The 15,575-nt window shown below is 36.3% G+C and overlaps 1 protein-coding gene across 2 annotated transcripts in view; it reads left to right on the top strand.

Annotated features, from left to right (window-relative positions):
- LOC111157986 (glucoside xylosyltransferase 1) overlaps positions 1-12,753 on the top strand; it is a 59,406-nt gene extending 46,653 nt beyond the window's left edge. The window contains exon 7 of one of the 2 annotated variants that reach the window (XM_022519761.1): positions 6,874-12,753. In XM_022519761.1, coding sequence (XP_022375469.1) covers positions 6,874-7,035 — 162 coding nt within the window. In that variant the 3' untranslated portion in view covers positions 7,036-12,753. The remainder of the gene's footprint in view (positions 1-6,873) is intronic. The other variant, XM_022519760.1, reaches the window with a different exon arrangement.
- The last annotated feature ends 2,822 nt before the right edge of the window (positions 12,754-15,575 follow it).

The raw sequence follows: 15,575 nt of genomic DNA, 5'->3' as shown, positions 1-15,575 counted from the left end.
CCCTTCTTCTGCTGGCTTTAGGTATTATTTGCTGTTCCTTTTATAGCTCCTTTAGGTGTAAGGTTAGGCTGTATATTTGAGACTTACTTTTTTTTTTTTAAGATTTTATTTATTAGAGAGAGAGAAACAGAGCTAGCATGAGTGGGGGGAGGGGCGGAGGGAGAAGCAGACTCCCTGCTGAGCGGGGAGCCTGACCTGGTACTTGATCCCAAGACCCTGAGATCTTGTCCTCAGCCTAAGGCAACCACTTAACTAAGCCACCCAGACGTCCCAGAGAGTTCTTGCTTCTTGATGTAGGCCTGTACTGAGGTATCTTTCCCTCTAAGGACTACCTTTGCTGCATCCTGAAGTTTTGGATTGTTCTGTCTTCATTTTCATTTCCTTCCATGCATTTTTTAATTTCTTCTTTAACTTCCTGGTTAACCCATTCATTCTTTAGTAGGATATTCTTTAACTTCCATGTATTTGTGGTCTTTCCAAATTTTTTCTTGTGGTTGACTTCCAAGTTTCAAGCGTTGTGGTCTGAAAATATGCATGGAATGATCTTGATCTTTTTATACTTCTTAAGGACTGACTTGTGACCCAGTATATGACCTATTCTGGAGAATGCTCATTGTGCATTCAAAAAGAACACCCATTTGTTGGGGCGCCTGGGTGGCTCAGTGGGTTAAAGCCTCTGCCCTCGGCTCAGGTCATGATCCCAGGGTCCTGGGATCAAGCCCCACATCAGGCTCTCTGTTCAGCAGGGAGCCTGTATCCTCCTCTCTCTGCCTGCTTCTCTGCCTACTTGTGATCTCCGTCTGTCAAATAAATAAAATCTTTTAAAAAAAAAAAAAAAAAGAACACCCATTTGTTTAAAAGTCTATCTTTAACCCAAATATTTGAGATACCGACTTTATTGTATACTAAAGTTCCATTTGTAGTTTCTGAATTTTCTTTTTTGTTCCACTGGTTTGTCTAATTGTGCACTAATGCCACACTATTTTAGTTATAAAGGCATTGTGGTAATACTATGTTTTAATATCTATTAAGGTTACTCCCTCTTCAGAGCCTGTTCTCAGTGTTTTCCTAGCTATTGCATATTTACTTTTCCACAAATATGAATTCATTTAACTAAAAAACCAAATACTAACTCATTAACTCAAAAAACTTTTTATTGGGAATGCATTAGTTTCTTATGTTAACTTAGGAGCTGCTGACGTTTTGATGGTGTTGAGACATCTTAATGAAGAACAAGGGCCATCCGGGTGCCTGGGTGGCTCAGTGGGTTAGGCATCTGCCTTTGGCTTGGGTCGTGATCCCAGAGTCCCAGGATCGAGTTCCACATTGAGCTCTCTGCTTGGTAGGGAGTCTGCTTCTTCCTCTGCCCCTCATCCCACTCGCTCTCTCACTCTCTCTTTCAAATAAATAAATAAAATTAAGAAAAAAAAGAACAAGGGGTATCTTTCCATTTGTTCTTTCAGGAATGTTTAATAGATTTCTTCATTCAGATTTTGAACACATCTTAAGTTTATGTTTAGGTATTTTATCTTCTTTGTTGCCTTTGTAAATGGGGTTTCCTCATTTAAGCATCTGCTTTATATTGAGTTTGAGAAAATTATACTGCCTCTTTTCCTCCCTTGCCCCAGATACCTCTAGTTTGATGCCTGAACCAGGTCTCCATGAGTATGTTGGGGACCAAAACTTGGAGCAAGTCCAAATGAAGATGAGATTTATGATTTATGATTTTGCTTAATGAGCAAAATTAACTGCTTAATGCAGTTAATTCACTGATACCTGGGGAGAAATATATGTGACCATTTGTCTCTTGTGCATATGTGTTCTTTGTTCTGCTAGACTGTGCCTAATCTTATGTGGATGTGAAGACAGAACATAAGTAAATAATAGGAGTGCTAGTTTAAGTGTCGGGGTCAGGAAAAGAGCTGATTGCCTCTGTTTTTTAGATTCTTACTCTTTTTATTGCTAATGACTGGTCTAGTACAGCTTCATTAGTAGGAATGAGGATGAAAATACTTCACTGTAATCCATTATGACAGAGGCTATACTGGAACTGTAAGAGAGTTTTGTTTGCGTTGAAGTGCCAGGGAAAGCCTTGTGCCTCACTCAAAGGAGGCCTTTAAAGTGGGCCTTGAAAAAATGAAACAACATGGGATTGGGAGGGAGCCAAACCATAAGAGACTCTAAATCTCACAAAACAAACTGAGCGTTGCCAGGGGGATGGGGGCAGGGAGAGGGCGGTTGGGTTATGGACATTGGGGAGGGTATGTGCTATGGTGAGTGCTGTGAAGTGGGTAAGCCTGATTCACAGACCTGTACCCCTGGGGCTAACAATACATTATATGTTAATAAAAAAAAATAATAATAAAGTGAGCCTTGAATGAGGAAGAGTCTTCCAGAAGCAGGGACCATCTGGGCAGAGTGCTGCCTGAGAAAAAAGCTCAGGGGTTTTCAACACAAAAACACTTTTTTCATGAAAAGTCCATGGAGAGGTCAGGTGTGGAGCTATTCAGGAGTGGAGTGCTGGGTGAAGGTAGAGAGTGACTAGGCTGGGATCAGTGTGGTGATGATATGCTGTGTCAAGGTGATGATCTGCAATGATAAGGAATTGAAGTTTTTTCCTGAAAATCAGTGTTTCTCAAACTTGATGGTAAGCAAAGTGCTAATGGCATTATGGGCTATCATTTTGTGCATTATTTGCTAAGTTTCTTCTGTAAACATGACAGATGAAGTTTCTGTATAATCAGTTTATCATGATACAGCTACTCACTAAAGAATTCTAAGATTTAGTGTTTATGTTCATTTTAATGTAGCAGACCTTATGATGCCCCCAGAAATCAATTTTGTATATTAATGCTTTATCACGGGTTGTCAAATGATAAGTACTTTTGGTGTTCTGAGACTGCAGAATATAAAAGAAATGCATTCCTATAAAAATATGGTATCTTGGTTTCCTTTGAGCATTAAAAAAATCCATTATTAAGGGATTAAATTTCACTAGTTTTATTTGATCTTTGATCTCTGATAAGTGTATACCTTTAAAAAGGTGACTAATAGTTTTAAGCTGACTAATTACACTTGATTTAAAAAAAATCTGTTAAAATAATTTCAAATACTGAACTGATTATTTGTGTTTGTTTTGAATCTGTATTAACTATAGCTGTATCTTTCCATTTTTCAATTTAATGAAGTTAATCAGTCTTTTATGGTGCTCTTTGTTAGTGTTTTTATCTTCCCTTATCTATAATTCAATGAGAAGTGTAATTTTTAAAAGCAGTGTATTCAGACAAGGGTATTTATGCAAGTTTCAGACAGAAGCTTAGTCATAGCCATTGAATGCAATGAACAATATGAATTAAAAAGGATATGAACCATCTTTAAAATGTAAATGCATGGCTGTGTCTTCCAGCAAATCAAGTTTTACAGTCCATACATATTTGTTAAATATTAGTTGTTGAGTGAATAAAAATATTAAGATTAAAATTGCAGATGTAAAATGGGAATAAAACATTTTATTGCTCTATAAGGTATTTTCTGCTTCATGTATTTCATTCTGAATTACATTTCTTGGTGGTTCTGTGTTAACTTTGATTTACTTCATATCCTGCTTATATTTGCATAACTATCTCTGCAAGGGAGTTGTCCTGAGTGTTTCCCTCTGTGCTTTGGTCTTTCCCCTCTTGTCCATGGGGGACACATTCCAAGCCCCCCAGTGGATGTCTGAAACTACAGATAGTACTGAACCCTGTATGTACTATGTTTTCTTCCTATACGTACATAACTTTGATAAAGTTTAATTTATAATTTAGACACATAAGAGATTAAGGAATAATACCTAATAATCAAGTAGAATAGTTGTAACAATATATTGTAATAAAAGTTATGTGAATGTGGTCTCTCTCAGAATAGTTTATTGTCCTATATGCACCCTTCTTGTGATGATGTGAGATGATAAAATGCCTCTGTGAGGAGATGAAGTGAGGTGAATGGTAGGCATTGTAACCTAGCGTTAGGTTACCGTAGACCTCGTGACAATATGTTAGGAGGAGGATTATCTGCTCCCAGACTGCAGTTGGCCGCAGGGAAAGTGAAATTGTGGTTTAGGGTGTAATGTTGTACCTTCTTGTATATAGTTGGCTCTCAGCATTTATTGGATTGAACTGCTATTCTGCCTTATTTTTAAAACATGTATTCTTTGAAAATGCCTCAGATTATCTAATTGTAGTCATCTTAACCTCAATACTTAATTTGCTGCCTTTCAACTGACAGTTTTATGTGTAAAGCATGACCTTTTTAAAAGTTCGTGCAAATGAAACAAGATGGGATTGGGAGGGAGACAAACCATAAGTGACTCTTAATCTCACAAAACAAACTGAGGGTTAATGGGGGGAGGGGGGTTGGGAGGGGGGGGGGGATTATGGACATTGGGGAGGGTATGTGCTATGGTGAGTGCTGTGAAGTGTGTAAACCTGGCGATTCACAGACCTGTACCCCTGGGGATATAAATATATTATATGTTTATAAAAAATAAAATTAAAAAAAAAAAAAAAAAAAGTTCGTGCACTGTGCCAGTGAAGGAGTGATTAACTGTATCAGGAAAAGCTTCCCAGAAGTACTGACATCTGAACTGAGCTATAAGGATGAGTACCAGGCAGAGAAGGAGAAGTGAAAGTAAGTCAGGCAAACCATACAGGGTGGAAAAAGGCCTCCAGTCAGGTAAGGCCACATGTGGCCTCTGGGAAGGGGAGCACCTAGATTCAAGTTATGTCCTGCACAGCTCTGCAGCGCTGCAGATATGTGAATGCCAGAATGTGCCATGACTTCAGGCTCTATTTATATGGGTGGCAATTTTGGTAATTTATCATCTTGTCCCTGAAAGGTCAAATTTGTTGTGTTATACGGTGGACTAAAAGAGCTCTAATTCATGAGACACTGTTTTTATTTCAGAAAAACCTTCTTCAAAATACTTTCTTAGGGAAAAAAAATTTTTTTTTTAAATTATTTATTTACTTAAGTAATCTACACCCAGCATGGGGCTCAAACTCATGACCCTGAGATCAAGATTTGCATGCTTCTCCTACTGAGCTAGCCAGGCAACCACAAAAATTTTTTTAACCACAAACACTGGGGTTTTTAAAACATGAAAATGAATGAACTGAGTATCAAGTACTTCATATTTCTGGAAATCAACTTTTAAACACCTTTGTAATACTGTCATTTTTATTAAAAAATTTTTTTTAGTTCATTATGTTCAGTTAGCCAACATAGAGTACATCATAAGTTTTTGTTGTAGTGTTCATCGATTCGTTAGTTGCATTATAATACTCAGTGCTCATCCCAACACGTGTCCTCCTTAACACCCATCACCCAGTCACTTCATGTTGTCATTGTATTTCCATTGCTTAGTAAGAAAATGATCGTAGTTTGGTCTTCCCATTATTATTGGCCTCTCAACCACAGTTGTCCAAAGATGGTTTTTGACACATTGAGATGTTATTTGATGGTGTTACTTGATAAAACCTACCTTTTTCAACATGGCTGCTGTTTTTAACCCCAAATAAATTTTGCCATATCTATATACAGCACTTAAAAAAAAACCAAAAAACAAAAACCCCAACCAATCCAGCTTTTGTTTCTCCCAGATACCACCATGCCAGTCAGTACTGTTTTCATTACATTCAGTTAAGCATCTGCTCCTCTTTTTGTTTTTAATCTTCTAAACAATATTTATCCTCAGTGTATGTGATTGAGTTTAAAAAATCACCCCAAGAGTGATGGTTTCATGCAGTTAATGCTCATAGTTTTCTTCCTGAAGAGATACTGAAGTTCAGCATCTCTTTACATCTTTACATTGATAAAAGCCATGTTACAGATTATCGTCTAAGTTCATCCTGTTCTCCAAAGATTGGCTATGGTTTCCCATAGATTTACTATTTGTGATTCAAGTGGTATTTTCCTTTCTTCTCCCTCAGTGTCATGATAGTGAACCTTGGGGTTCACCTTAGGTCATTTGAACCCTCAGAGATTTCAGGTGCTGCATTTCTTTCAGGAGCTTGCATTTTTCACTGACTTTAAACTTTCACAAAACTCCTCCATTTTTAAGCCCCATATATCTTTCTAATTGAAAATATGCCTAGTTGTAAATACCAAATCAAAAAATATAGCTGGTTGAAAACAATAAAGTCACAATTTCTTTCCAGTTAGTAACTGCTGCACAGTATTTTACACAGTAAAAAAGGACTCTGGTCAAAATATATTTTGGAACCAGTGGGCCAAACAACATGGAACACATGTGTTTTTCATTTCACTGTTTACAGCTTTTCATGTGCCGGTGTGAGTTCCCATAAAGAGTCATGATGTGGAGCAGCTCCCAAATGCATTTACCCACGGGACCACTTTATATAATTAGGGTTCTTTGGGAAACCCTGAACTGTGCTGTCATTTTGCATTCATTCCTCCCACTCCATGCCTCTCTCTGAATTCTTTGTAGCCTAGCCTCAACACTATTATTGGAGTGAATTTTGGCTTTCTTTAGAGTCTCTCAGATCTACACCTTCAGAGCTTTTGGTCATCATCTCACACCAGTCGGTGTCTCTAGGCCTTCCCTGGTCTTGAAGGTGTACTTGCCTTGGCTTGGAATGCCATGCCTCCATTACCTCTTCTCTCAAAAACTTTCCCTGATGCCCTCAGTGATTTACTGTGTCTTTCTTCCTCCTCTCATGTGAGATCATACATCCATTTAATTCATTGAAATTATTTGTTGAGCATATGTACTTTTTGTGAGACTAAGTGGAAGTCATAAATATTAAATTGAAGAAGTTTGCAGAATAATTGAATTTTTATATGTATGTTTGTCTTTTTATTTTCTTTCTCTAGTGTTCTTTTAAAGATAACAACATCCGTTCCTTATTAAAACCTTTAGAACTGGAACTACAAAAGACAGTCCATACGTACTGTGGAAAAATTTACAAAATATTTATCAAACAGCTAACAAAAAGCATACAGGACCGTTATGATAGACCTCCAAAGGAAAGGTGATCCTTGGTAACCATTAAATCAAGTGAATTAAAACAACAAAATATCAGAGGACATGCATGAAGGAATGGTCTTGGATGAAGTATCAGGAAGGAATTATTCATCTACAGAATAATTGTTTCTCCTGAAGAAGTTAAATGAGCATATATTCATGTAATGAAGAGTAAATTAAAGTCTTGGACTCCAACAAGAAGACATTTTGATCTCTGATGTTTTGTAATGCTATTTGCTGTCAGTCCAGTATTGATGAAATATTTTTGAATGGTTTGTAGCCTACAGACTTTGGTTGACTCTTCTCAAGTGAGTAGGAACAGTAGGGGTGTATGGATGGAGAAAATGTACCTCATACACAGTGAAAACACTCAAACTGTGAGTATAGCAATAATTTTATGTCAGCACTAACCTCACTTTAAATGTGTGACAGAAAGTTTACAGAAACAGAATATGTTCTGTTTCTAATGCAATGTGATGTAACTGATGTAACCATTGACAATCGATGTGTGCCTTTATACATTTCATCTCTGTTTAAAAATATTCCTGTGACAATCATGTTTAAAGTTAGATTATAAGTAAGCTGCATGTTTAAAATTGAGCTATATAAGAACGTGGGAAAACCATAAAAATGTTAGGAGTTTTAGTCTGTATGTGTTTGTGAAATGTAGTATTTTCATTTGTATATGTTAACCTGTGTTGCCAAACTCAGATCTGAGATTGTTAAACAGATATTTTTGGAAATTTTCATCACTTTAAATGAAAATTTTCAGCTTTACTGGGCATTCTGGAAGCAAAAAATACGCTGATCATAAAGTGAGAACGGAACTAGTATACTTAACATGATTGTGGAAAATGTGATGGACCAAAAGACATAAGCTATATATTTCCTGTGAACAGTAATTTTAGTTACAATGAAGCAGAAAAAAGTGATCCATTTAAACTTTTTTCTTCTACCTCAAAATGTTTTGCAAGATATTTTTGAAGAAGCAAATGTAGAGAGCCTTACTTTTAAGTCCGTTAGACAACTTTTGTGGATGATTTGGATTAAGAAGATTGTTATATCTGAATATAGAAAAAGTAGTTTTGATAATGTGCATATCTTCCTTTTTTTTGAATATCACTTAAGACATTTTTTTAATCTCAAAGAGAAGAAAAATATTACTTTTCTTAGTGTTCTTGACTGCTCTCTCTAACATAACTAGATTCTGAGTACTTGGCATGTACTATGCTGTGCCATATATCTGATTTTATTAAGTGCTATGTGGTTATTCTTTTTCCTTTTTTGATATCTTAATGCTTAATTAGAAAAGGAAAAATCATGAAGAAAAAAAAAAACACTTATGTGAAAAAAGTGGTGATTGGCTTTATAGTGTCCTCTGTGGAGACGTGGCATACACAGAAAGACATGGTCAGTGCAGTTGTCCCCTGTCTTTTGCAGTTCAATCAGGGCAAATTGAGAGAGGAACGTGTAAAAAAGGCAAATTAGAGCGCTCTTTGAACGGATGCTTTTAGAGAACACAATCTGTATGTCTTTGGCAGAATGCCATGGTGAATATAAGCACTTGTGAACTGTGCTGACATTGAGTTCACTGAGTAGAAAATGAGAATCCTAGGATTTTGAAGTTTGGAGGATAGTTATCAGATCATTTCTAATGGTCTCCAAAAGAGAACTTTGCCTGTCTAGATTAGACTCTCGATGGGGGGCTCGTTGAGCATGGATCCCTGGGCTTCCCGTTAGACTTCTTGGACACTGTGTCTAGGAGAGGGGCTGCAATTGTTTTTTAATGAAGAGATTTAAAAACTACGTAAAAATAGAACAGTACAGTGGTACTCATTGCCCAGATCAAACACTTAAATATCTTACTGTATTTGTGTCATCTATTCCTTTTCCCTTCACTGAAGTATATTAAAGAAAATGCCAGATAGTCTGTTATTTTACTGCTATGAGTACTTTGGTAACTACGATGACATCATACCTCCTTTGACTTCATTTACTTTACATTCTTAAGCAAACTTCCTTAGTTGTCTCCAATGTTAGATTAGGGTACAAAAATAAGTCATATTATGATTCTATTTTTAATAAGCATCTCAGATGATTTTGATGTAAGCTAGTTTGGGAACTACTGGGAATCATTTTGCCAAGTTGAAGGTTGAAGTTAGGATACCATAATTCTTGGCACAGTTAGTAGATTATAAATGTGATTCTGAAATACTAGAGGAACGGGGGTTATTAGCAAGATATGGATTTATATTATTAGTAAGTTTCTTAGGTTTAATTTCCTCAGTGAACAGAGAATCTCCGCCCCATGGGCTCTAATAATGGGGGTGGGGCTATGTAGATTGTGGTCATGATTTAATTCAACTGGACTCTGTATCTCTGGTCTCATGTTGTGGCTTATTTCACTGTCACACACTCCACTTTGTGGATCAGTTAGAAGGTTTTTCGTCTGGTTTTATTCAGACCTGACCTAATTGGGCATTTTACCATAAATTGGGATATGGTGAAAACTTTCTACTTAGGGACTATATTTATCTAAAATTTAGGATTCATAGAAAATCCATAATAATAGTAAAATGAGTTTTCTGAATTTATCCTTAGATACGGTAACTTTTTCTTTGTGAATTCCTAAGAAATGCTGTTCTCAGCATTAATGAGGTTAAATATATATAACAACTTAGAGAATATATTATATTTCTTTTCATAAAACAGTGTATCTATGCAGTTTATATAAGTTACATTATGTATTCTTTGAATCTTTGTGTTAGAACAACCTCAGCTATCTCTGGGCTGCAGTATTACCAAAGTTGAATGACTTTAAAATGTAGTCAGACTTTATTTGTATGAAGTAGCCATTAAAAGAACTTGGAAACCTTTAGAAAATATATATTGTGATTTGCATTTTAAAGCAATGCAGAACTTTTTTTTCCCCTTGTGAAGAATAGTTCATAATGTATAAGGTAACCCAGTTATCTTTTAGACACTTTAGAACCTGAAATAATACTATTACCGCTTACTCATTGCTCTTTCGTTCTTGCCTCCTGTCAGATGTTACTGGTATAATGGCAAGAAAACAAGTCTGTGTATTATACCTGGATTCTATTCTTGGTTTGGGACCTCAGGCATATCTGTTCACCTTCTCTGTGCCTTAGGATTGTAAACAATCAATATGCTGTTCCAACCTCATGAGTCTCAGAAGTCATAAGTCAGAAAGTAACTTGACCCAACAGAGATAATGGAGTTAAATGCGTTCTACATGACTGATACATGCCACACAAGAGCATTAGTGTTGAGTTCTGTTTTGCCTCCTATACAGATCATTCTGTTTCCTGAATGTTTTCTGACATTCAGTAAGAATTTGCTTATATTATGTAAGGAGGAGTTTTTAAGGAAGAGAAAGCAGAGAAGAAAGGAGTGATTATAAATGAATGATAAAAAAAAAAAGAAGGAAAAGAGAGAAAGTGAGAAAGTAAGGGAGTAAGGATAGAGAAGGGAATAAAAGTAAGAATGGCAAAAAGGCAGAGTAAGAGAAAAGATGGAATGAGAATGGGAAAATCGAGAAGTGGAGGTGGAGAGAAATGCTGTGGAAACTGTCACTTTTTGAATTGTAGGCCCCCCACCCTGTGCCACTGTCTGCCTGCCTTCTGGTTTCAGTTCGTGAGGCACTCCGGGGTCAGGAAGGGTGCTGGCTTTCATGGAGGCAAGTAGCATAGCTACTTTGGTTTGATTCCTCAATACTAGAGTCCTGTTCCAGTCACTTTACTCACTGATCTAAATTTAGTGATAATGATTCAACATTTTATTTCTTTACTGGATCCCAGTTTGTGAGCAAAGACCTATGGAAACATGATGACAGATACCCTCCTTTTAATGTTGTTGGTTTAGTCATGCCAGTTGTTGGATTATGCAAGACTAACCACATGGATTCACAGGGGAGACTGGGGTGGAGGGGATGGTTTGATTAGGTCTGAAGGGGCCCCAGGAATCTATTACAGCAGTTTTCCAGATGATACTGATACGAAGCCAGATTTGGGAATCACTGCCCTGCCTTGGATGGCAGCTTACACAGTAAAAGCTTACACAGTAAATCATATCTTTTGATTCTTCAGTAGGCATACTTTCAGTTGAACTGTTATAAATGGATTCAAGGGAATAGGAAGACAGGAGAAACACATTGAAGGGAAAAGCCTGAAAAGATACTGTTCAGTGTCTTTGAGAAGTTTGTATTCTAAGTAATAAATACGTTAATAGTAATCAGAACCTCTTCAAGTATTTTAGAAAGATCATGGATCTGTTTTTTAAATAGCTTTTTTGATTCCTTAGAGTAAATAGAGAAGGATAGTAGTGGTGCAATATGTCAGGTATCGGGCCAGTTATCCATTTATTAAATGTACTTTCAAGTGTCTTAAAACAATTGCCTTACTGCATTTTAATATTTAATAAAAGTAGATTAATGATTTGTACTTTAACAGTTATCCTTTTTACATTGCCAAAGCAACCTTTTATGCCTCTTAAAGTCTGGCTAAGTTGTTCTGGTGTTTGCTGTTTCCTAATTCACTGAACAGGAAATCAGATTTCTAAAATCAAGTTATATAAACTTAAGTCTAAGAGGTGGCACAGGAATGTTTTCTTTTAAAACTGAAATGAGTATGATATTAATTCAGATGTCTAGGAGTTAAAGAACATGAGAAGAATGTGGAATAGCATGTTGGACTAGGCAATTTAAAATTGATTAAAAATTGTCAATTTTACTTTTAAATGGAAAACAATGTATTGTAACCTCATCTCTACCAATAATTCCAAATGTCTAAAAGGATTATTTCTTTAGAATTTTCTGTAAACTCGGTTTTTAAACAAAAGAGTGCCTTTGAAAAAATAGGGAAAAAAGAAGAAGTGAAAATTTCTCCTTCTACCAATACTGTGAATGCTGTTTGGAGGGTCTGTGGTCAGGATTTTTAATATCAAACTTAAGAACTGATGTGGAGCATTTGCTTATGTTTGGTTTATATATACAATCTGAATTTATGAGCATATTCACTCACATAATACCATAGTAAGTCCTTATAAAACATAAAGGGAACACATCAGTGTTATATTCCACTTAAAAAGTAAACTGACTTTGACTATGATGGCAAATAGCTGTTTTCAACTTTGTATAAAATCTCTTCAGGGAATATTGGAATGTTATGCAAAAGTAATTCAGGGCTTGTTGTATACCTGTAGAATATGTCATCCATTCAAGACTTATCAGAACCCACATGCAATATGCATTGTCAGTATTTGAGAGCTGGACCAATGGTTTTTGATGGATGTTATAACAGAAGATCTGTGAAGATTGCGGCTTGCACCTGTTCCTGAAATCAAAAACTGGAAAAGGTTGCAGGTGTTTCAATTTTTCACAGGCATTTTGCATAAATATATTAATATCTTGAGTGGTAATGATTCTAAAACTGCAGGAAGGCCTGTTGGTGTACTGTGATATGTAGAAATCACTACCTTTAAACTGCTTTTTACCTTAAAATATGATTTTAGATTAATTTTGGTATCTTCTCCAAGTATTTTGTGTATCTTAAAATTTATTAAAGGGGAATAAGGTTATAGATTTGGATGTAACCTGAGAATAATGGAAAGTTGCTTTGTTCTGTATTGGTGGAGTTCAAGTCATCTTTTTCTTGAGAAACTGTATTGCTGTTTCTAAATAAACATATACTCCATAAATGTTTAATTTCTTCAAATGGTGTGTCTGAACTATTCTAACAATCAAAAACAATTTTGGAATGTTTAGGTTTGGGATGCCTGATAACCAGGAGCCTAGGCAGTGGGCTGTTTCTGGAGTATTTCTGCAGCCGATCAGTGTCCTCAGGAAGTTAAGTACTATCTGTTTTTCCATTACCATTCTCACCATGTGAGCTTGGTCTCACCACATGGCCATAGAGTGACAGCTAACATTCAGATTGCAATCACAACCACAGGCAGAAGTATATTCCTTTTTTGTAAGAGAAAGGTTCTGCTTGCTCTCATAGCCATATAATATCTGTGCCTAAAACAGTCACTTTGCTAAGGCGATAAAACTAACAGTTGACTCAGACCATGAAGATTTGCCCTAAACTTAGAGATGGTTTCCCTTGAAGAATGGCTGCTTGGAGGAAAAGGAACACATCAGGGTTATGTTAGAAGTTGGTTAGGTAGGGGCGCCTGGGTGGCTCAGTGGGTTAAGGCTGCTGCCTTCGGCTCAGGTCATGATCTCAGGGTCCTGGGATCAAACCCCATGTCGGGCTCTCTGCTCAGTGGGGAGCCTGCTTCCCTTCCTCTCTCTCTGCCTGCCTCTCTGCCTACTTGTGATCTCTGTCAAATAAATAAAGTCTTAAAAAAAAAAGACTTTTAGTATTTAAAAAAAAAAAAAAAAAGGTTGGGTAAAAGGGTTGGGAGCTTGGGAGATAGCTACTGGATAGGCAACAGACCATACATTATTTTACTGGCCCAAGTATTTATTATAATTTCCAGGGGGATCACATTTCAGATTCAAGCTAAGCACCTTTTCTGTGCCAGGGTATAATTTTGCTTTCAAAGTTCTCTGTATTGTTATGATCTCACAGTTTACAATTTTACATATTATATTATTTATACAATGGGTTTTCTAGTCACAATATTAAGGGTGTTAAAAGATTATTGAAGTGATGACTGCTTCCAAGAAGCAGTTCTTTTAAATTCATGATGAAAATGTATAATAAATATTAGCAATTTTATCACATTTTCAATTAAATCTTTTGTAAGTTACAAAATGTCCCCATTGAAACAAAAATTCAAATAATACAGGAGAATTAAAATTGTGTGAAATAGGGTGCCTGGGTGGTTCAGTTGGTTAAGCGACTGCCTTCAGCTCAGGTCATGATCCCAGGGTCCAGGGATTGAGTCCTGCATCGGGTTCCCAGCTCCATGGGGAGTCTGCTTCTCCCTCTGACTTTCTCCCCTCTCTTGCTCTCTCTCACTCTGTCTCTCTCAAATAAATAAATAAAATCTTTTTTAAAAAAAAGTATGTGAAGTAATACAATCCCTATTAAAATACCAGTAGCATTTTTCACAGAACTAGAACAATCCTAAAATTTGTATGGAACCACAAAAGACCCCAAATACTCAAATCTAGAGAAAGAAAAACAGAGTTGGAGGTACCACGGTCCAAGATTTCAAGATACACGACAAAGTTTTAGTAAACAAAACAGTATGGTGCTGGCACAGAAATAAGAGATCCATAGAACAGAATAGAGAGCCTAGAATTAAGTCCACATTTATATGGCCAATTAATTTATGACCAAAGAGGCAAGAATATATAACGGGGAAAAGACCATCTCTTCAACAAATGGTGTTGGGAAAATGGACAGCTACATGCAAAAGAATGAACTGGACTACTTTCTTAACACCACACACACAAAAAATGGATTAAAGACCTAAATGTGAGGCATGAAACCATAAAACTCCCAGAAGAAAACATAGATCTTAATCTCTGACATCAGCTACAGAAACATTTTTCTAGATATGTCTCCTAAGGCAAGGGAAACAAAAGCACAATTAAACTACTGGGACTATACCAAAGTAAAAAGTGTTTGCACAGTGAAGGGAAACATCACAAAACAAAAGGCAGCCTGATGGAGAAGATCATTTGCTGGTGATATATCCGATAAGGAGTTAATGTCCAAAATGCAAGAAGAACTTAGTAACTCAACACCAAAGAACCAAATAATCCAGTTAAATAATAGGCAGAGGAACAGAATAGACATTTTTCCAAAGACAAACAGATAAAACAGACAACATGAAAAGATGCTTAACATCACTAATCATGGAAATGGAAGTTAAGACCATAATAAAATGTCACCCTACACCTGTTAGAATGGCTAAAATAAAAAAACACAAGAAATAAGTCTTGGTGAGGATGTGGAGAAAAAGGAAACCTTGTGTACTGTTGGTGAGAAAGCAAGCTGTTGCAGTCACTGTGGAAAATAGTATGGCGGTCCCCCAGAAATTTAAAAATAGAATTACCATACGATTCAGTAATCCCAGTACTTGAGTATTTACCAAAAAAGATGAAAACACTAATTTGAAAAGATGGATACACCCCTATATTTATTGCAGCATTATTTACAACAGCTAAGATATGGCAGCAACCCAGCATGTCCATCTATAGAAATGGATAAAGAAGATGTGATATATAAAGATACAGAGATTATAGATATATAGAAGAAATATCTGTACATATACACGATGGAATATTGCTCAGCTATGAAAAAGAATGAGATCTTGCCATTTGCAGCAACATGGATAGAAGCAGAGGTTATAATGCTAAGTGAAATAAGTGAGAGAAGAAAAATACCATACGATTTCACTCATATGTGCAATTTAAGAAGTAACAAATGAATAAAAAAGAGAAAAAAAAGAAATCTAGGCTCTTAAGTACAGGTAATGAACTAGTGCTTACCAGAAGGGAAGTGGATGGGGGGAATGGATGAAATTGATAAAGGGAATTAAAAGTACACATACTGCAATGAGCCCTGAGTAA

The sequence above is a fragment of the Enhydra lutris genome, unplaced genomic scaffold (assembly GCF_002288905.1).
Source record: "Enhydra lutris kenyoni isolate GAN:26980312 unplaced genomic scaffold, ASM228890v2 scaffoldscaffold56, whole genome shotgun sequence".
NCBI classification, from domain to species: Eukaryota; Metazoa; Chordata; class Mammalia; order Carnivora; family Mustelidae; genus Enhydra; species Enhydra lutris.
Note: the sequence above shows the minus strand (reverse complement) of the source record. Positions and strands in the feature narration are given on the sequence as shown.